The 21526-nt window shown below is 36.1% G+C and overlaps 1 protein-coding gene across 1 annotated transcript in view; it reads right to left on the bottom strand.

Moving 5' to 3' along the window:
• The window catches only part of AHR (aryl hydrocarbon receptor), a 47168-nt gene extending 26421 nt beyond the window's left edge, over positions 1 to 20747 (bottom strand). Inside the window, exons 1-2 of the mRNA XM_050783107.1 lie at positions 20659 to 20747; positions 9804 to 9991 (exon numbers count right to left, since the gene is read on the bottom strand). Of these exons, the coding sequence (XP_050639064.1) occupies positions 9804 to 9991; positions 20659 to 20723 (253 nt within the window). The 5' untranslated portion in view covers positions 20724 to 20747. The remainder of the gene's footprint in view (positions 1 to 9803; positions 9992 to 20658) is intronic.
• Positions 20748 to 21526: the final 779 nt, after the last annotated feature.

The raw sequence follows: 21526 nt of genomic DNA, 5'->3' as shown, positions 1-21526 counted from the left end.
AGCAGTAATAAGTATCTAATAGGATTGCTATGATAACTATACGACACATTTGAAAGTACAGCTGACCCTGGAACAACATGGGTTTGAACTATGCAAGTCCACTGACATGCTTCTGCCACTCCCAAGCCAGCAAGACCAACCCCTCCTCAGCCTACTCAACATGAAGACAATGAGGATGAAGACCTGTATGATGATCCATTCCACTTAATGAATAGTAAATATATTTTCTCTTCCTTATGATTTTCTTAATAACATTTTCTTTTAGCCTACTTTAAGAATACAGTATATAATACATATACAAAATACACATTAATCGGCTGCTCATGTTATTATTAATACATTGTTCATGGGTCAACTATACTTCAAAACTGTAAATTGTTACATAAATTATATGCATAATGACACTTTAAACATTACACCACTGGAATTAAATTTACGACAATCTATAGAAACAAAATGTCGTATCTGAAAATAAGTCACCAGCTGGAAAGTAGCTGCTGTACCGTAATGGGCATTTGTTAAAATCCTCCCCATCAGTGAGGATATGTACCACTTCCCAAAGTGAGAGAATCAAACTCTGAACATTCAGTAGAATGTTAAGATAGTAAACCACCAAAATATTTCCACTATTTCCTCATTGAAAAATCTATGAAGGAGTCATACAATACAAATAAGAATTTAATCTAAAAAATGATGGAATTTAGAGTGCAAATACATCACAGCATTATCAAATGGCCATACTGCAGATGACTCGTTTTATTCCCACATGCATTTAACCATATCCATGTTTCCTAATATGGTACTTTCCTTCCTTAGACATCTAAGCTCAGATTTCCACTGCTCCCTAAAAGCCAAATCCCTTCATATCACATGCTTTGAATTGGTCAAGGAAAAAAAAATTCATGAGGAATACTGAATAGTGGTAAACTGTATTTTGTATCTTGTTATTATAGTTTGCATTTAAATAGATGACAGGATAAAAGTCTTGCCAGGGAAAGCAAGACTTACAGTCCCTAACTGCTGCTATAAATTCAATATATTTCATAATATTTACCATCCTCTTTACTACTTTGGCAGGGAAAATTCAATTCCATTTCCATATTGACATAAACATAAAGGAGAGCAATGCTATGACTTATAAAATTCAACCAACCACATAAACTTTTATAAATTAGAAAGGGTTAAGTAATGCAGTATTTCTTAAATTTAAGAAACATTCCCAGTTTAGTTTAGTCTGGTATCATGGATATTTCCAAATAATATATTAAGTGTACCTAAAAGGAGCTTCTTCTACATACCTACTGGTAAAACATACATGTTTCACTCCAATACACTGCTTCTTTTGTAAAAGAAGCATTCTTTTGAGGGAAGGAGGGAAGAAACTAAAGAAAACTATGTTATATTCTAAATTCCTAGGAAACAGAGATTAGGTCTACATAGTCTAGTACCTTCTAATTATACTGATAGACTACTGCTTTTCTGCCTACAAATTTCTAATCATCATTGTAGAATGGAAGAATATTCAGTTTTTTTAAATGCAAATGTTAGTTTACATATTTATGATTGATTGCAGGTTGAGAAACTAGAGTTACTGTCTTTTTTAGCAAATCTAGGAAATTCCATTTTCCATCTCAAAAAGTCCTTAAAAGTTTGTTCTATCCAAACTCTTACATGAAAATTGACTTCCTTAGATTATACATTCTTCCAGTTACTCATTGGTCCACGCTCAGTTTTATACAATTCCTCTATAACTATATGACAAATCTCTGCATTAATGGAACCAACAAGAGCAGTTAATTGACCTTTTCAGTGGGGAATGAGTTGCACTTAGCTTTTCATATATACAAGAGTAGTATTCAAATTGCATTTTTAGTAATGTAATGTAAACACTCAGTGAGAACAGTGATTCTTAAACTTTCACAGACATTAGAATCACCTGGAAGGCTTCAAATATAATGCTTAGCCACATCTCTAGAATTTCTGATTCATTAGGTCTAGGATAGGGCTCTACAGTTTGCACAGGTAACAAATTCCCCAGTGATGCTGAGAATGAGGTGCCACTCTTTGAGAAACAGAGACTTAGAACCTCAGGATTTAGAAAATAACTCCCGTATGTTCTGGATTGAATTCCCTCATACTTCTTAAAATTATCATTCCATGCTGTTAAGCACAGTTACTATTGTGAATGTCTTCGGGAAATAACAACAATTTTACAAACACAAAAACTGAAGCACCTAACTTAAGACTAAGACATAGCGCAATAACACAAAATTTGACATGTATCCCATTATACCAAGTAGCATACAATGCCCAAATTTTGTATCCTCACCAAAGCAAGCTTTTCCAAGCATCTAGATTTGAGTATGTGCCACTTTCGATAAAAGAAAACAGTATATGTAAGTAAATTATTATGTATTATATCAAAAAGGGGAAAAACAGTTTATTAACAAATTTCCATATCTAAATCAAAAATATGAAATTAACTAAACAAAGGGATTCTCAATTGATATTAATACCAGGTCTGTAAAGGCCCTTATGCATATTATAAAAAAGAAAAGAAAATTCTCCATTAAAATAAGTGAAATATCAGGATTCTGCAGGAAATAACTACGATTTCCATAACAGTAACAATTTTAATTATAAATTTTTTTTCACAGATCTCTCATTTTTAGGATTAATTTACTACAAACCTAACACATCAGGGCAAGCAAGCATCATTATCAAACATGCTGAGAAGATGAAGACCCTGTGGAACAGTGAGGTTAAAATCTATCAAAAAACACAAGATTAGTTAATTGAACTAGCATCCACAGCTCCTGCCTGTCAGTGCTTTCATCACAAAACACAATCTCCCTCTACCATGCTGAGATAAAGAGATGAAATGTCTCCATAACACAGAAACTAGACACGATAAAAAAATCCAACTGACAACAGAACGTTCTGTAAAAATGACAATTGTGTGGGAAAATTTCAGGCTGGAAAATACCTGAAGAATTCAGTATGTACAATTCATTAAGGTTCTTTATGTCAACCAATCCCATTAGACTACTTGTCTCTGTCTTTTGTGGGTGTGTGTGAGAGTCTCACTCCTGAATGTCAGTGGCATGATCGCGGCTCAATGCAGCCTTGACATCCTGGGCTCAAGAGATCTTCCCACCTCAGCGTTACAAGTAACTGGGATACAGAAGTGCACCACCAAGCCCAGCTAATTTTTTATTTCTTGTAGAGACAAGGTCTCACTATGTTGTCCTGGCTGCTTTCGAACTCCTGGATTCAAGCAGTCCTCCTGCTTCGGCCTCTCAAAATGCTCAGATTACAGGCATGAGCCATGGAGCCCAGACATTTTGTCTTCCTCTTAATCTCCCACTACTAACAACTGAATGGTTTTTTAGCCTCTATGGACAAACAAGGAACAGAAATCACCTTCTCTAGTGTTACTATTTTTCTGTACACACTTTCATTTCATGTTTACGCTTTCATGTACAGTTTTCTCTCTGGCTCTCCAATTTAAGAACACATCAAATGAAGGTATCTTGAAGTCAACTCATTATCACCTTAGCATATTTTCATACTCCACAGATTTCACTTTTTACCACCCCTGCTCATCCTTAAAACATCTTATCTTTCATACTTTTTCTCTTATTCTACATGCTCTCCCCCTGGAATATTTTATTCACTTTCATGGCTTAAAATGTTATTCTGACGATATAATGACTCTAAAATCTAAATATCCAGCCATGAGCAAATAAACGAATTTGAGTTACTCATTAAAATTCATTGATCAAAAAGTCAAAAGGCTGTCAAAGAGCAAGATTTAAAAATAATCCATAAATATTACTAACTAAATATTTCTTCACAGACTTTAATGTAATAATATATGTGAATACATTTTCTAAACCACTATAACATGAAGGTGTACGTTTCCATTAACCAGAGCACAAACCCTCACGAAATATCCTAAGATTTAACTACAGAAATTTAAATGTCTGTATTTGAAAATTTTCTAAAAAAGGAAAATTGCTGAAAGTTGGTGATTTTAATGTTAGCCCAATGGTAGTCTCCCTAAAAAGAAAAAAATTCATGACTAACTAGACCTGTTCATGGCCAAATAAGCAAGGATTCTAGAGTCATGCAGGACTAGGTAATGATCAAAGAGAAACCCATTAAATCAGTAAATTTAAAAGAGACAGGAAAGCAGCAAAATACATAATAAATGATGCAATGAGTTTAGATTGTTTGAATCTCAGATATTTGTCACTGTGTTCTTCAAAATACTTGTCAAAGCAAACAAAAGCAGAGATAAAAGTATCGTATATAAAGTTCTATCATATTAGGTTTATTCATATAATCCAAAAAATCTTACACTTTAAATTGGGGTATCTGAGGAAAAGAGAGATTAAATTCCTGAACCAAAGAGGTCACAATATTAAATAGAGCCAGGATTTGTATATTCATTCAATAAGAACGCACTATTATTCTTTGTATTTATAATTATTGTATAAAGTCTCTAAATTAAAATTGTAAAAGAACCGAGATTTATATAGTTTTACCTATGAAAGTTATTATGAATATTGTAATTAAGAGTTTCATGTTCTAAAAATGTGAATTAGGAAAAAAGACAACAGTTAAATCACCATGTAAGATGGATAATGCCATGGGCAAATCAAATTCAACAAATACTTTATTTGGTGATTTCAAATGTGCTAAACTGTTATGCAAGCAAACCTATTTCGGATAGTACTAGAATTAAGAAATAACATGTGCTATGATACTATGATACTGAAACTGGTAAATTACTTGACATAACGCGAATTTTAAAATTATAGCAAAGCAGATGAAATTACAGAATTCTCATGAATGAAAAAGCAGACATACAAATCTATTAGATTTTATAAAACATTCATTTTTACTGCTTGTTCAAGCTTATTCTTTGCATATACACATGTACATATACTTGTTTTTCAAGAATAATGTTCCGGTCCAGAGAGATACCAAAACAACTGAAATTTGGAGAAATGCACAAGCTGAAGATGAATAAACACAATAGCTCTCTTTCGAAAACCTAATGAACTGGGAATGAACTGTTAAAGCATCTGCAAAAGGAAGACCAAGAACAGAGCACTTGTAATTTTTAATTTAAAATAAAGTCAAGAAAGATCCATGATAAACAATGGGGTCAAATAAATGTTAGATCATCACATAATATAACTATCATCCTCTCTTCCCACAGCATTTTTAGGCTTAATGAGTGTAAAATATTTTAACATGTAAATAATTCTACATTTTTATAAAATGATGATTATTTTAAGCATGTATAATGATTCAAGACTTAGATTTTCCCTAACATTACCTTGTTTTGAAAATAACTAGAAGAATACTATTCCCTATGACAGCTGCAAATGCAAGACTTTGAAACCAGATACTCAGATCCCTAAGCTCCATTTTGTCAGGCTCATTAGGTGTTTGCATGTAAACAGAAAAGAGAGAGCAGTCATTCCCAGATTCTTAATTTTGGGGTAGCTGTATAAAAACAGAATAATTTGACCAAAATATTTACATAATAATGGGCCTTTCAAAAAAAATAGTAAGGAAATCTCATTAAAAATTGTATTAAATATATGTTGAAATTAAGAATGAAACATTACGATGCTGATTAGATTGGTCAACAAACCCAGTGTACACTGTTTAACAATTCTGAGAGACATAATATGGGAGGAAACAATCCTTTCTCTTCACATCAACCAGTTTCAAAGATTAGATTGTAACCACCTAAATCCTAGTCTCTATTAATAAACTACTATTGATTGTAATCATTAAGTTATTTAAATTTTTAAAATACCCTCCATCTCAGAGATAATATATTTAAATTTAATGCTTAAATCATGTCAAATAAACTATTTTCAACTTTATAATAACTGAAAAATTACTAAGCCTTGTTCAAGTATTTTTAAATTATATTTTAAAATGTTTTAATTAATTAGAAATGGATAAATATTAATATAGTACTTAAAACTTCAGTGTTGCTTTTCAGACAGCAGCAGCAGTACAGTCATGGTTCCAAACTTTAAGAAGATCCATCCAAGTTGGATTATTTAAACTTGCAATAAATAGATGTATTTTCTTGGAAAAATATCTATTGTTACAGTAAAACTTGAGTTTCCTTTCTAACCAGATTGTATGATTACTCGTTTATATTGTTCTTTCCGCAGGAATTTACACACCCCCTGTTTGCATCCTGTTATTCACTTTGAGCTTCCCTTCGCTTCGCTATACTGTTTCCCTAATAGTGGGAGAGTGGGTCCAACTGCACACAAAAATCCTAATCATTGTTAGCCTGTTTCAAGTCTCTTCGTTTGCATCTACCATTTTTTCAGTTAATACGGGTTACCCTTATAATTTCATTCTCTGTGTGCTCTGAAATGTTGCATTGCCTTTCCAGACCACTGGTAGTCTGGAGGAAATTTGGGCATTAAAAAAAAAACCTGATAATTTTCATTTTCCATCTAACTGTATGTTTCTGCATCAAACAATCTAAGAAACTGCTTAGGCTGAATGTACACCACTAAAATCCAAGCAAAAATATTTACAGACTTCTTTAAATTTTATATGTTTGCATTTGTCATTCTGAAGGCAAAGAAAAAAAATTAACTTGTTTAGGGCATAATCAAGGCTAGGCTAAATCACTGCCTCAGACTCCGTAACATGCTTGTTAAAATACTGATTCTTGGGTTTTACATAGAACTTACTTGTTATCAGCAGGGGCATGCCTTCGAATTTGCATTTTACAAAACTTTCTAGGTAATTCTTATGCGCAATGCAGTTTGAAAAGAAACGTTAAAGATAACGTAGTTGATGAAGGAATCATGCAAATAGGTAATAAGATCCTACTGTCAAATACACTCAACCAGAATAAAAAATAGACAAACTCATTAATGAAGAACTGAGAAAAAGTTTTTAACAATTTCATGATGAACCCTGTGTTAAACTATGGCATTCTTTATAAGATAGACTCTGAGATCTCCTTTACTGGAGGCATTGACTAATAGGACACATAGCCAATCATGTATGTGTTTGTGTGTATATATACATGAACACACATACATAATACAGACATTAAATATAGAAATATATCTGTTTATGTGTGTTCATACACACATTTGTATGTATCTGCCTAGATACACACATACTACTTCTAAACAGAAGAAAAACCTACACATTTTTTTTCTTTTTAACATATATAATTTGATTCCCCATTATAAAGGAACAAGAAATGGAAAGGTAAAATGACTCAAGTCAATAAACCTTTATCAGAGTCAGGGAATAATGCCTCCTTGGCTTCTAGACTCCAGAGTCTCTAAGGGTGGCAACCACGTCTTATACATCATAGAACGCCACCACATGGTCAAGCACTAAGCACAGCATGTGAGTAAATGCTAGGGATTAGGACAGCATTCCGTGAAGCTGGGAGGAGGCCTGAAGTTACAATCTACAGCAGTGGCTCCTAAACTTCAACATGCATCTAGCCCTACCACCAAGGGTCCTACACCTTAGATTACATAGGTCTACGGTTGGACCCAATAATTAGCATTTCTAGCAAGTTCCCAAGTGATGCTGTTGCTGCCTGTCTGGGTACTACACTTTTAAGAACCACAGATCTAGGAAAAAATCCTTAGTGCTTTGCTATGCAACGGTTGCCAGAGAAAAATATAGGTATTATTTGGTCAGGAAAAACAACATAAGGAATCTAGAAACCTGAGTTCTAGTTCCAACTATATCAGCTAAATGACTACAGCTAATAAACACATACTTACAGACACATCACTGAATACTTCATAACTCTTCTCCCAAGATGAAGGGTTTGGTATAGAGGCAACTGAAAATTCAAACGCTTTTTATATAGGTCAGAGAAAATTTGTGTACTATGAAACTTTGAAATACATAATCTTTCCTGAAATCACTATCCTCAAATCTGTATATTGCCCAGACCACAACTGTTAAACTAAATAGCTTTTGTCCAAAAGAAAGAACACACAGACAGGCAGGCAGGCAAGCAAGCAAATAAATAAAAAGATGCTCAGACTAAACACATCACATTATGTAAACATAAATCTAAAGGGAAATTAACTGTTGCAGTATTCTAAACACAAATTACCAATTCAAATATCAATAAACATGTTGTCTAGGCACTTCCTAGTGACCCAGAATAGCAGGATCAGCATAATCTCGAAGCTTGTTAGACAAGCAAAATCTAGGGACACACCTAAAGCTACTGAACAAGAATCTGCATCTTAAGATTCCTATGTGATTTGTAAGCACATTAATATATGAGAAGCACTAACTGACATAGCCCACTGAGATTTTACCATTAACTTGCTATGGTTAGTAAAATTATACAACATTTTAAAAAGACCATTTCCTTAAAAAAATCTATTTCTGCCTTCTAGACAGATAAAAGAGAAATCATAAATAAATTTTACATGAGAAAATACACTGAAACATCATTTGCAAACAAAAACTTCCATTGCAATTTAAAGCTAACAAATATCATCCAGCCACCTAGGTCAAAATCCTAACCTTTACTGCTGAGGAAACTGAGCTATAGGGATGCTACCTAGTTTGGTTAATGACAGTTTTCAGTGACACAACAGATAATGAATGAAATTCTATTGACTCTTTCAAATATTCTTTCTAGTGAAAAACATGTTTTAATTATATATCTTGCAGTCAGTCTACAATTAATGTAAAAGATTAGAAATAGGCCAGGTACAGTGGCTTACACCTGTAATCCCAGCACTTTGGGAGGCTGAGATGGGCAGATCACCTGAGGTCAGGAGTTTGAGAGCAGCCCGGCCAACAGAGCGAACCCCCGTCTCTAATAAAAATACAAAAAATTAGCCGGGCGTGGTGGTGGGTGCCTGTAAACCCAGCTACTCGGGAGGCTGAGGCAGGAGAATCGCTTGAACCCGGGAGTTGGAGGTTGCAGTGAGCCAAGATCGTGCCATTGCACTCCAGCCTGGGCAACAAGAGTGAAAGTCCACCTCAGAAAAAAAAAAAAAAAAAGATTAGAAACATACATAACTTTGGAGGGATAAATAAAATGAGATATCTATGAAAACACAGAAAATCTAGCAAGATGGTGTTTTATCCTTTTTTTATTTCTATTTTTAAAAGACAGACTTTTAAATATTGAAGTAGAAGGGAAACTGGAATTGGACATAATCAATTTGAGCGTAACTTCTAAATACATGATTTTCAAAGAATGATACCATGCATCATTTCAGTGGTTGCATCTGTTGGGTGAATAGAACTGGAAAATTGATTTTAAGACTCATAAATCTGGCAGCCGGGCACGGCTCACGCCTGTAATTCCAGCACTTTGGGAGGCCAGAGCGGGCAGATCACGAAGTCAGGAAATCGAGACCATCCTGGCTAAAATGGTGAAACCCCATCTCTACTAAAAATACAAAAAATTAGCTGGGCGTGGTGGTGGGCACCTGTAGTTCCAGCTACTTGGGAGGCTGAGGCAGGAGAATGTGTGTGAACCTGGGAGGCAGAGCTTGCAGCGAGCTGAGATCACACCACTGCACTCCAGCCTGGGCAACAGAGTGAGACTCTCTCTCAAAATAAATAAATAAATAAATAAATAAAGACTTCTAAATCTGGCTTTGCCACTGAAGTTTTACTATACAGCAATAAATTTTCCAAATATAGCTAATTTTTATAGTTATTAACACAGAAACAGCTATATTTAATACAAGTATTTTTTATAAGTTATCATAGACAAATTAAACCTTCTGTCTTACCATCAAAGAAGCTCTTGGCTCTCAGGTAACTGACACTGAGCCTAAGAACTGAAAGTTTGTCCAACTTATTAATTACATCTTGTGGGAAAGGCAGCAGGCTAGCCAAACGGTCCAACTCTGTATTAAGTCGGTCTCTATGCCGCTTGGAAGGATTTGACTTGATTCCTTCAGCCGGGATTGGCTTTACTCTGAAAAACAAACAAAATATCATTAAAAATCCTTTAAAAAATATAAAGCAAAAATTTGTATTGCATTATAACATTTCAAATATTTCTCTAACACAACAAACTTTTAAAGTCTACTTAAAGTTTACATAAGTCTTTCTAAAATCTTCCTTTCGCATCTTAAGAAAAACAAGGGAATGGGTTAAATTCTTCCTAATATTTCATTAAAAAGCTTATGAACTCATCATAGGAAAATGTTTGCTTATACTTCATGCATTTGTAGTATAGTGATTCCCAATTAACAGATCTACTGGGATTTGTTTCCCCCTCTCAAATGCATTAGCCATTGTTTGGTAAAAAAAAAAAAAAAAAAAAAAAAGAGATATTTGTGATGAATTATATGAAAACCATACTCCTTTTGCTATCTTCCACAGGAAGCATCTCAGCATCATTGATGTTGTCAATAAACAGGGACAACCCTAAATAAAGTATGTATCTTCATATCACCAGCTTCCTGTATTTATTTACTTTCAACTCATTAGAGATAATGTCCCAAAGCCCCTCTGGCACCTGCAGATGGTCCTCTAGCCATCTAATGTGGTCCTCAAATATTAAAAGAAGAATAAATTTGACTTTTGCTATTTACATTTCTTGTTGGCAAATATTAGAGGTTAATGGTGATTACTGGCAATTTTTGCTTTTACATGTAGACAATAATTCTACTTAATTATTAGCTTTCATAGCTTGTGTCTCAATTAGAAAATTCAATGAAACCCTAAACAATTTAGCATGATATTCACCTGAGAAGAAAGACACTCATGGGTCAAAGAGGAACATGAGTTCAGAAATGAGAAGTGGAACAACTTCACACAAAGACCCTAGCCAGGATTTCACAGCAGACATTAATCACTTAAAGTGAATTTAAGGATCATCAGATACCCATGCTGAATTGGAAAACCAAATTAATTTATACCTTATACCTCTATACCTTCCTGTTAGCCAGAAAAGTCATTATCCAGCATTTTCTTATGACAAAGACATTTTTGACAATTCAAATGGAATTATATCAGCTTTTAGAAAGGAGAAATTGGCCTGGGCATAGTGCTATTAATATGACCCAATCGAAACATTTCTAGATAATTTCTTTTCAATGATGTATGTGGAGAAGTAATACTTTAGGCAGAAAGAAGATGAAAAGTAAATATTTCTACAAAAAAGGTAATACATCGGTAAAATGATGTGCGCGTGTGTGTGTGTGTGTGTGTGTGTGTGTGTGTGTATGTATTGACAGATACCATCTCCAGATTGTTTGTACAACTGTGTATATAATAGAAATTTGTGATGGTTCCCCTAGCTATCTTCCCCTAACGATACTGCATTTATAAACAAATTTCGAGTCACACCTAATTACTGCATTTCTCCACTTAACCAACTGAATTTCAAACTTTGCCTATAATGCTTGTGTACCTCATTGTGTAATTCTCTACTGGTTAATTAATAACTGCTAACAAGTATTTATTTATATCCATCACATCCTGGACAGCCCAGGTAAACACTTTTCTCCTAAATATTCAAAAAGTGCTATGGGAGCTAAGCAGAAGCAGGAACTGCTTGAAAAAAGATTTTACAGAAAAGGTGGTATCTGAGATGGATCTTGAGGGAGGGACAGGATTTCAGGAGGAGGCATAACTAAGCATTGGTGAACTGTGAGAATTCCCCCATCTGAAGGCAGAAACACAGGGAGAAAGAGAGAAATGAAGAAAGGTGGTTGGGGCCACATTCTTTCAACAAATATTGAACACCTATCAAGTGCCCAGTACAGAACACTTACAGGTGAACAAAATATACAAAAGCTCCTGTTGTTATGGAGCTTACATCCTAGGTGGAGGATGGAGAAATAAACAAATAAACAAATAAACATACAACTTTTAGGGCGGGTGAGTGCTAAGAAGAAAAATAAAGCAAAGTAAGAAACTAAGGGGTGACAGAGGTGATGCTGGTTTGGACAGCCTAGGAATGTCTCTCTGATGAGATGTTTCAGCACAGACATGAGTAAAACAAAGTGAGCCATGTGGGTGTCTGATGCAAAAATGTTCAAGATAGAGGAGATAGCAAAGTAACAGTAGAAAATCGGACTTAGGCATCTGTTCTTAAGTGTTGAGCTGGGATTTACAAGATTAGCCTGTGTTTTACCAAGTTGACTCTGGTGATAGAGAATACAGAAAGCAGGGCAGGGTTCGCTGAAGTTAGGATTCTGGGATGCCAGAAACTTCTTTCTAAAACATAAATCTGACTATGTCACTCCTCTGATTAAAATCCTTCAGTAGCTCTGAACTGTCCATGTTCCTTAGCTTGGCACGCAAAATCCTTCATGATCTTTCTAGCTTCATCTACCCCTCTGGCTTCATTTATTCTAGTCAAAGCCATTTTTGTCTATTCTACCCCAGAGCTAAGAAATTACTTACAGTTACAACATGTGGTTTGGTGCTTTCATACAACCTCCTTGTTATGTTCCATCCGGTTCAAGTCCCCGCTCAAGTACATCACTTTCATGAAGTCCTCCCTGACCAACCTCACAATGGATTAGCAACTCTGCCCCATTTGACTTCTTATACAAATGCCTTATACAATGCTTCCATTAAGGAATATTCCATAAAAACAATTTCACATAAATAGAAAATGTGTATATAATCCAGTCCTGCACTCTTGGTAGCTTTCCAGTAATGATTATGAAACACTGGAGAGAAGAAAGTAACACAAACACTGAAACAAGGCAAGATGCTATGATATAGGGAAAACCAGTAGTAACATAAAGGTATCCCTTCATGTGGTACTGCTGCCTATCTTGTGCTGGCTCTTTACAATATTCAACCTCACACTAGCTTCTGAGGCTTGCTTTTCATAATGCAAAATTGTCTACATTTCTAATGTATTACTACGTGTCTTATAAAGTATTTAATATGAGAGCAAATTTCCATTGTCAAGTAACCTAATTGCTTATGCTTGTTTGCCTAACACCCTTATTTCTACATAAGCTTGAATCATTTTTGTATCCTTAATGCCTAGCATAGTGCTTGACACAGAGTGGATTCTCAATTAATGTTTGCTGACCAAAAGTGCCAAGAAAAGAAATGATTACAACCTGACCAAAGGCAGTGACAGTGAGGTTAGGAAAGGACTGGCTTGAAGAGAGATTTAAGCCAGACTCAAATGTTCACTGAACTAAACTAACTCGGTATAGGAAGTAAGGAAGAGGAAACCATTGAGTGAGGAGAGGTTGCAAATGGTTCTGCGATTTGTAGCTTGGAAAAACAACTACATTTCCTAATGAGAGCTGTACCAGAAAAGGAAAAAGTGACTTGAGGATAGACCTCAGTAATACCAACACTTAGGTATAGGGCTATGGAAGAGGTGTAGACACAGAGGAGAAATGATAGACAGGAAAAGAACCAGGGTAGAATATTTTGGAGGTCATAGAAGAAAGTCAAATACACAGAGGAATTAAGGTCAGGGCTGAGAAGTACCCAGTGAACTTAACAATTCAAATGTACTGGATTTGAAGCTTTTAAAATGCCAGATTGTTAAAGCTAACAAAGGTAATGCATTTGACCCACTTTTTCACTGATTTTGTGAGAAATGTACAGATTTTGTGAAAATATTTAATATCTATCCATACATCTTGAACATATACAGAACAATTAAAAATAGAAAGTAATCTTACATTAACTACACTTGACTTGGATTATGCTAATATTTTTACTTTTGTATTGTCTTCGAATCAATACCAAAGGACACTGCTAACCATTATTTAAGGAAAAGGCTGTTTGAAATATAAATAAACATCCCTGTAAGATTGGACTTGGGAGCTCTAGAGTTCAAATATCTCCTGAAATAGACCGTATGATGTTGGTCAGGCAAAGGAGCAACTTATTATTTTTTGAAACCTTTACCTCAAAAATCTTGTCCCAATCTGTAACCAAAATTGTTATGAAATCAAGACTCTAGCTGACTGCATGCCACGCTTCTGTTTAGAAGCCCTGCAAGCCTTAACTGATGGCGGTAACAGACCCAACAGTATGCCCAATGCCAGTTTGAATGCTATCTTGAAAGTCTTTTAAGATCTCCATCAAAAATGTCTATAAGGTTCATCATTTGTAGCCAGTGTTTGAAGTAAAGCTGAAAAAATTAAACAAGTTTAATCATAAATATAACTGTTTTATATAATATTTGTTATAAAACCTCAAAATGACATGCAAAGATATGGTTTCAGTAATCCTATGAGATTAAAATGACATTTTTTAACAAGAGATTACCTCTTACAGTACTGAGTTTGCTCTATCGGATTTTTCCTCAGGGTGATTTAATCTACTCTTACTGCTTTGGTCTACTTACCCATAACTTGTTTATCTTTATTTCCAGTACCTGTACCTGACTGCCCTTCCATTCACATTCCCCAGGAGTTGGGCACCCACTTCTCAGCACTAACTATGGTGTTACTCTCCATCCAACAGCTAGGAAATCTGAAGTATTCCTCAATAAAATCCCCCTACCATACTACCTACACCCAATAAAGCCCAACTCTTAACCCCATTCATTCTTCATTTCCTTCCCCCAGCTTCAGTGCATCCGTATTTATCTCTGAATATAAATTTCAAATATTTACAATCATAAACTACATACTTAATGTAATGGAGGGGACACATAGCACAAATAGATCCCAACTTCACTATTAGGCTGAACACAGCTGGATATTTTATTTCCCTATATGAGTCAAAAACATCTACAAAAACTTCTGAGAATTCTGGCTGGAAGCCACTTTTAATGAGTCAGAAGTCGTCTGCCACCCTCCTGCTGCTGCCCTATAATTGTGATGAGTTCTTTCCTTTCCCTTTTGTTTGCTATACCTGAGGAGAGATGATGAAATATAAACAGCATAGTTTCTAGCACAAGACATTAGCAGGGAAAATCAGGAAAATGAAATATGGCCTAGAAACCACTATAAGTTCCATAATCCTGAAAAACTCATTGTTTCCCTTTCCCCCTTCTTCTATGCAAATACACGTTTTTATTTCCCCTTAAACCCACATAAAATGTATCTACCTTACCAGAATCACTAAAACATTCCAAAAAAATTTTAAGTGGTAGTTAATTGTTAAATTAGCACATCTCAAATATGTACTATGTGCATGGTACTATACTGGGAAGCTCTCGTAGCTTCAAAGCCAAATATTAGTCTTATCTTTAAAGACATTCTTTTTCCTACTAGGAGGAAATATATTTTATAACATGGCAAAATCAAGCATAATATATTGCTCAGTAACACAGGTGCTGTAAAAGAGTTCATGGAGATGTGGCATCTAAATCAGGTCTTAAATACAGGCAAGACACTTCTGTTTCCGTGACGGTAGAATACCTAGCTTTCTGCAATTACCCTTCTCTTCCAGAAAATCACACCAAAACAAGAAAAGCAGGAGCCAGAAACACAAACTGTGACTCCAATGAACCTAAGAGACAGCTAAACGCAGACGCAAATAAACAGGAAGATGGTAGAAAAGAAATCAATAATAGCATAGAACAGGAAGGAAAATGTAATCACAGTATATTACTTAGCTCAACAGTAAACACCATACAGTCAAAAATAATACAACGCTAATGTGTATGTAATCTAAAATTGTGATAAAACATATTGGGAGGATGGGGGAAGGTGAAAAAGGTTAAGGAGAGACAAGAGAGGGCTAAAATCCCTAACTACCACAGTAAGACATCAAAAGATAAGGTCTAACATGCTATAGTTAAGATGTGCCACATATATAATTGACTTTTGAAGTCTGCCAGTGTTATTTAATAGGAATACATTTTAAAACAATATTTCAATAGAAAGAAGTAAGAAGAACAAACTAAAAGACGACTGAAAAATGTAAGACAAAACAAACGAATATGTAAAGGACAACCTAAGTAGAAAATCTGCTAATGTAAGTGCTTCTCCTATACACAACCATGATCCCAACATATAACTTTAATTACCAACCACACTTTTGCCTATGAAAGTGACAATAATACTTTTTAAGCAAAAATGCAAGGATATAGTCACATCCCCAGATTGATGATGGGAATGTAATTAGCAAATTTTTCTTAATCTGACACTACCTCTTGGAGTGTACAATTTGGTTCAACCTTAAAACAACACATACTTTACTAAAATTCCGTTACAGGAATTTTGTCCTTAAAAAATGAATTTGCATAAAAATTTACATGTCCCAAGGGTATTCTCTGAAATATTAAAGTATTAAATGGTTGGGCATAAAATTTCCTCCCAAAACAAAAACAGTTAAATAAATTACAGAATATTAGCACAACAGAGTATTATGCCGTCTTTAAAAACAAACAACATTTCAAAGGGGAAGGGTGGCAGGCAGCAAATCTGTAAGACAGGAGAAAAGACTCTAAGATGAAAGGACGTAAAACACAAGTATGCAGATAAGCAAGTACAAATTATGTATGGGAAATCACAATTTATTTCAGCTGTAACACTATCCGAGCAGAAACAGTGAAAATCCCTAGGATATGGCTGTACTGCATGCATCACTGAATCTGTTCACCTGGATAGTACGAACGCAAGTCAGTAAGAACACAAGCTTTGAAGCCAAAAGACCTGGGATCCAATATCCAAACTCTTTTTCATTACCTGAGCAACTCTGAATTTGAATCTCAGTTCCCTATGTATAAACTTAAATCCTACTACCTTTCTTTGGTACTATTAGAAAAATGAAGAAAATGATGTAAAGAACTGGGCACGCTTTTATCAGAATAAGTGCTAATAAACAGTCATTTTTTGTTATGTTAAGCCACTAGCAAAATAGCAATTTTAAAAGAAGCGTGGAAGTAGAAAGGTACTGTTGTAAAAGATTTGTATGGTATTTACTTCTAAGTAACTGTCTTAATTAAATACATGAGTAAGCACGTACTATGTAAATTTATTCACCAGTGAAGTAGCACATTTCAGCTGTAGCCGTAATTGAGAACATAATCATATACTGCCTCTTACTGTTTCACGGGAGAATTGATTGTTCTGTGATAATGTAAGCTAAAAGAATAGAATTTATGTTTCTGTTTCATTTATATCTTTAGCAGTCTTCACAGTTTATATATATTTTTTGTTCCGTTTTAGTTGTGAGAGTAGCAGTACAGGTGCTGACTGTCCTGCTTTATTGGTTGAGAAACTTGCCCAGATCTATAACAGTGAAGAAACTAGACCTCATTTTTTAGTTTAGATCCAGTGCTTTCAATTTATACCTGCTTCCTCTTTTTGCCATTTAGTGTCATCTATAACTAAATACTTTCACTTACTTCATTTCATAGTCCTAACAAGCAAGTGTCCATAACTACTATGTGTATGCTACCTAAATCAAGCTATTTGAAAGAAAAATGATGGAGAAATAATTGTGTAAATGAAAATACCCATTCTTTTATTTTAGATGCTATTTTAAAAACAGCACCATAAATGTATATAAAACATTTAATGAATATTATGTAAGTAATACAATTCAGTATTACATGTATGAAATTCATGACATTTAAAAAGAATGAATAGCAAGACAGAAAATGCTTTTATATATTATTATTAATACGTTAATAGAAGTAAAAGTTTTTATCAGTATGCATTTTAAAGAAGGATCAGCTAAGGCTCAGAAGTGACTTTCAGTTCTGACACTTCATGATGGCTTAATCACCACTACAGCTGGTATCATTTTAAAGTGTAGATCCCCTTTTCTCAACACCTATTATTTGCCAACATACAGTGCTAACTTTCTATGTATAGGTAAGCTGAAATCCATTACAACTTATTCTTTATGATTAAAACCTTAAAAATACAAAAATATATCCAAAATTATCACTAGGGAAAAACATTCTATTTAATTCTATAATGGCCTTTTTGACTATCTTCATGAGACAAAATAAACAAACACTTTCGTTTCCAAAGAGAATAAAATAAACACAGTATTTGTTCTCTTTTTCTGAATAGGGTTACTAAGTATGGGGCAACAGTCTAAGGAAAGTTAAAGTAGATTCTATAATGAAGGTTATCTTTGATATTTTCTTCTTTAAAGTAGGAACATGAATTAGATGTAAAGTTGCTTCAGAGCCTTTAATTTCCCAACTTTCATTACTCCCAAAAGAAAGGAAACATTTATTGAGAGTCTACTATGTTCAAGATATTTCAGTGGGATTAAATTGAACACATTTAAAATGTATTTCCTACTAATAAAGATAATTTTCAACGTGAGAGCCGCCACTAGGGGGGGTTGATTTTTCTTAATAAATTCATCTCAAGACTGAAAGAGCTTCAGGTTAAAATTGTCAACTACTTTAGTCCAAAATTTTATGGAATATATATATATAATATATATCTGTAATATAAAATAAACATATACCATAAAATTTATATTTAAATAGTTGTCTTTTTAAACAGTCCTGTAATTATGCTACAGCATATTTTATCTGTAAATAACATAAAATGGCTCTCATTTAAGAGGTCAAAGTTAAGTAGGTCTGGATAGCATTTTCAGCTCAAAACAAGATCTATTTTCCCCAATGTTGGCAGGTTTTAGGGCTCATTAGGTCACAGACTAGTAGTTTAATTTTAAAACTCAAATTTAATATCAAGTTTAATGACTTCATTTCTAAAATAAACTTTGATTTACTGCATTATAAAGTTAACAATTTTTCATTCAGGTAAAAACAATTTATATAAACACTTTCACTTGATAAAGAAAATACCAGCACTAGCCTTTTCTTACAGAGGAAGCTGGTGATATTTAAGGCATTTGTATGATTAGAAGCAATATATGGTGCTCAGTAGAGATCTGATAAACATCTATGCTAACAAAACAAAATGTGGGTGAATGGGAAAAATACTTTTGTTATATTGTAAGAAATTAATACAAGCATATTAAAGACTAAGAAAGTATATTAGGATAATCTAATAAAAAGTACATTTTACGCAAAGTAACTAAAATCCATAAATGTTAAACTGTATAATGAATACAAAATTATGGCATTTGTTTTTGTTTACAAAGCCACCCAGGTCCTTTTATAACACCCTAACTGAAACCCAGTATCTTAAAAACACATCAGGGAAAGCTTCCTGTTTTCTCACTATACACATAAAACCTATGACGTCCCTATTATATATGATGCTAAGTATATTATTGCATTAATAAACACATAGAACAGACATTTGTGATGCCTCCCAACTTTAACCATGAAGGACAATGTCAAATAAGACAAACATACTTTAATATAAGAAATCATTCTACAAAATTAAAAGTATTATAAACCGATGTCTCAAACTGCCAAGGTAGAAAACTGCTGGTTTGACAACATTCCCTTAAAACACACTCTACCATAAAACTTCCATATTTTAATCAGTCTATTTACAGATTATTATCCTCTGTTAATGCCAATTCACAAGTCTAGTTCTGAAGAACTATGATAACTGAAATTCTGAAAGGAAACTAAAATTTTAGAATGAAACTTTAAACCAATAACTGGTTTTAAATGTAAATCTTAAAGTGTTATTTTTCTGGTTCCCATTAGTGACAGCTGGAGTCTAAGCAAAATGCACACTTCTGATTTGGTCTGAGAGGACGTTTAAGAGTTCTTAAAATTGTTTACGAAAACTTGAAAAACATGCAGGTAAAGTAACTCAGAGATAAAACTAGAAATAAAAAAATTGGAACAAACACATGAATACAACCACCACACAACAGGAAAAGTTTCCAGCACGGATACTTTTTTCTGACACAAAAGAAAATAAAGTATTTGCCATCTCACACAAATATTCCACCAAAATCAACTGACAACGACAAAAGCAAGTTTGTACGCACTCAATTAGAACAAAACTTTGAAGGGGAAAATAATTAGAGGTAAATGTTAAGAATGAAAACCCCTCTCAAATGCAGTTCTAAATCTTTTATGTTACAGACTCTAAAGCCACCCCAAAAGTGATAAGCAAGCTTCCGAAAAAGATGTCTGAAGAATACAAATCCTCCACCGTATCCTGTCCGTTGCATCCACTCCCACCTGCTACCACGTCTATCCACTTTACCGATATGGTCACGATGAGCGCTACAAAACTGCTGCCAAATAAGTAAATAAGAGCGCAACAGAAAGCCAGTAGGTGGGGACCAAAAAGTACCTTTAGAGGCACTCAGCCCCTTAGTAAAAGTCAGCACGTGTTTAGCTCTTTAAAACATCTCGCCCTACCAAACTCTACCAAGAATGAGAATTAAGACTGTCCTCTAACCTAACGCATGCGGATATTAAAAGTGGAAGGAGATTTCAAGACAGGTTTATACTAACTAATCCATTAGCCCAAGGCAGATCAGAGCTGTCAACAAATCAGGACCAAATCAGAGAGAACAAAGTTACAAATGTGAGAGGGTGTGTATGCACCGGTGCGGGGGAAGAGGATGGGTGGAAGGACAATTTTTAAAATGCAATCATTGAAAACGCGAGAATTCAAGTCCTCGGTCTCCCGACCGGCCTCCAAACCTCGATTCCACGGGCAGTGCCGGGAATGAACCTAATCCCCAGGATCGCAGGGATTTGGGGGCGGGGTGGGGCTGCCTCCCGCACCCGCGTGCCTGTGCGCCCAGCCCCCGCGATGAGGACGCGCTCGGGACACTCACGTTTTCTGCACCGGCTTCCGCCGCTTGCGACTGGCGTAGGTGATGTTGGCGCTGCTGCTGTTCATGGTGCCCAGCCGACGGCGGCGGCTACTCCCCGGGCACTGGCGGCCGGGTCCCCGGGACCTGGTGTCTGCCGGGACGACGGCGGCGGCAGGCGCCGGGTTCCGCGAAGCCGCGCCCGCTCCACCTGCGTCCTCTCCAGACAGTGGCGTGGGCGCTGCGCCTCCGCGCCTCGGCTACCGCAGGCTCCCGCAGCCCGCGCCAGTCCAGGTGAGCTGCCCGGGCCTGGCGCCGAAAGGGGGGGCAAGGGGCGGAGACCCGCGAGCGAGGCGGCGCAGGTGCCGTCTACACCGGCGGAGGCGGCGCGGCAATACCCGCAGGTGAGGCGGCCCGGGCAGAGGAGGAGCCTGGGCCGTCTATTTAGAATCCTGGCCTGGGTCGCTCACGGTGCCGCCGCGCTCCGTGACCGTAGCCGCGGCCCCTTGGGTGAGGGAGGCGCCGCCGCGTTGCTCCCGGGACTTCCCAAATCCTGGGTGCTTCCCGCCTGCGGAGCTCGGGGGCCAGCCACCAGTCCCGGCTGCTCCTAGCTTACGTTCGGCTACACAGCTGCCCCTGGTCTGAGCTGGCGGTCCGGGGCACGCTCTCGGAACAGAGCGTCGAGGGGACTCCCCAGCCGCTGCCTCCCGCCGCCGCGCGCACCGGCTGAATAGCACAAGCACCCCCGACCCCTCACCGGCCCCGCCCCGCCCAGATCCAGCGTAGCCCCGCCCCGTCCTGCTTGCCCCCGCCCATCTGGATTCCATTCCATCTTCCTTGAGGGCCCCACCCTCATCCCGGCACGTGATGACGTAGGACGTAACGACGCCCC

The sequence above is a fragment of the Macaca thibetana genome, chromosome 3 (assembly GCF_024542745.1).
Source record: "Macaca thibetana thibetana isolate TM-01 chromosome 3, ASM2454274v1, whole genome shotgun sequence".
Taxonomy (NCBI): domain Eukaryota; kingdom Metazoa; phylum Chordata; class Mammalia; order Primates; family Cercopithecidae; genus Macaca; species Macaca thibetana.
Note: the sequence above shows the minus strand (reverse complement) of the source record. Positions and strands in the feature narration are given on the sequence as shown.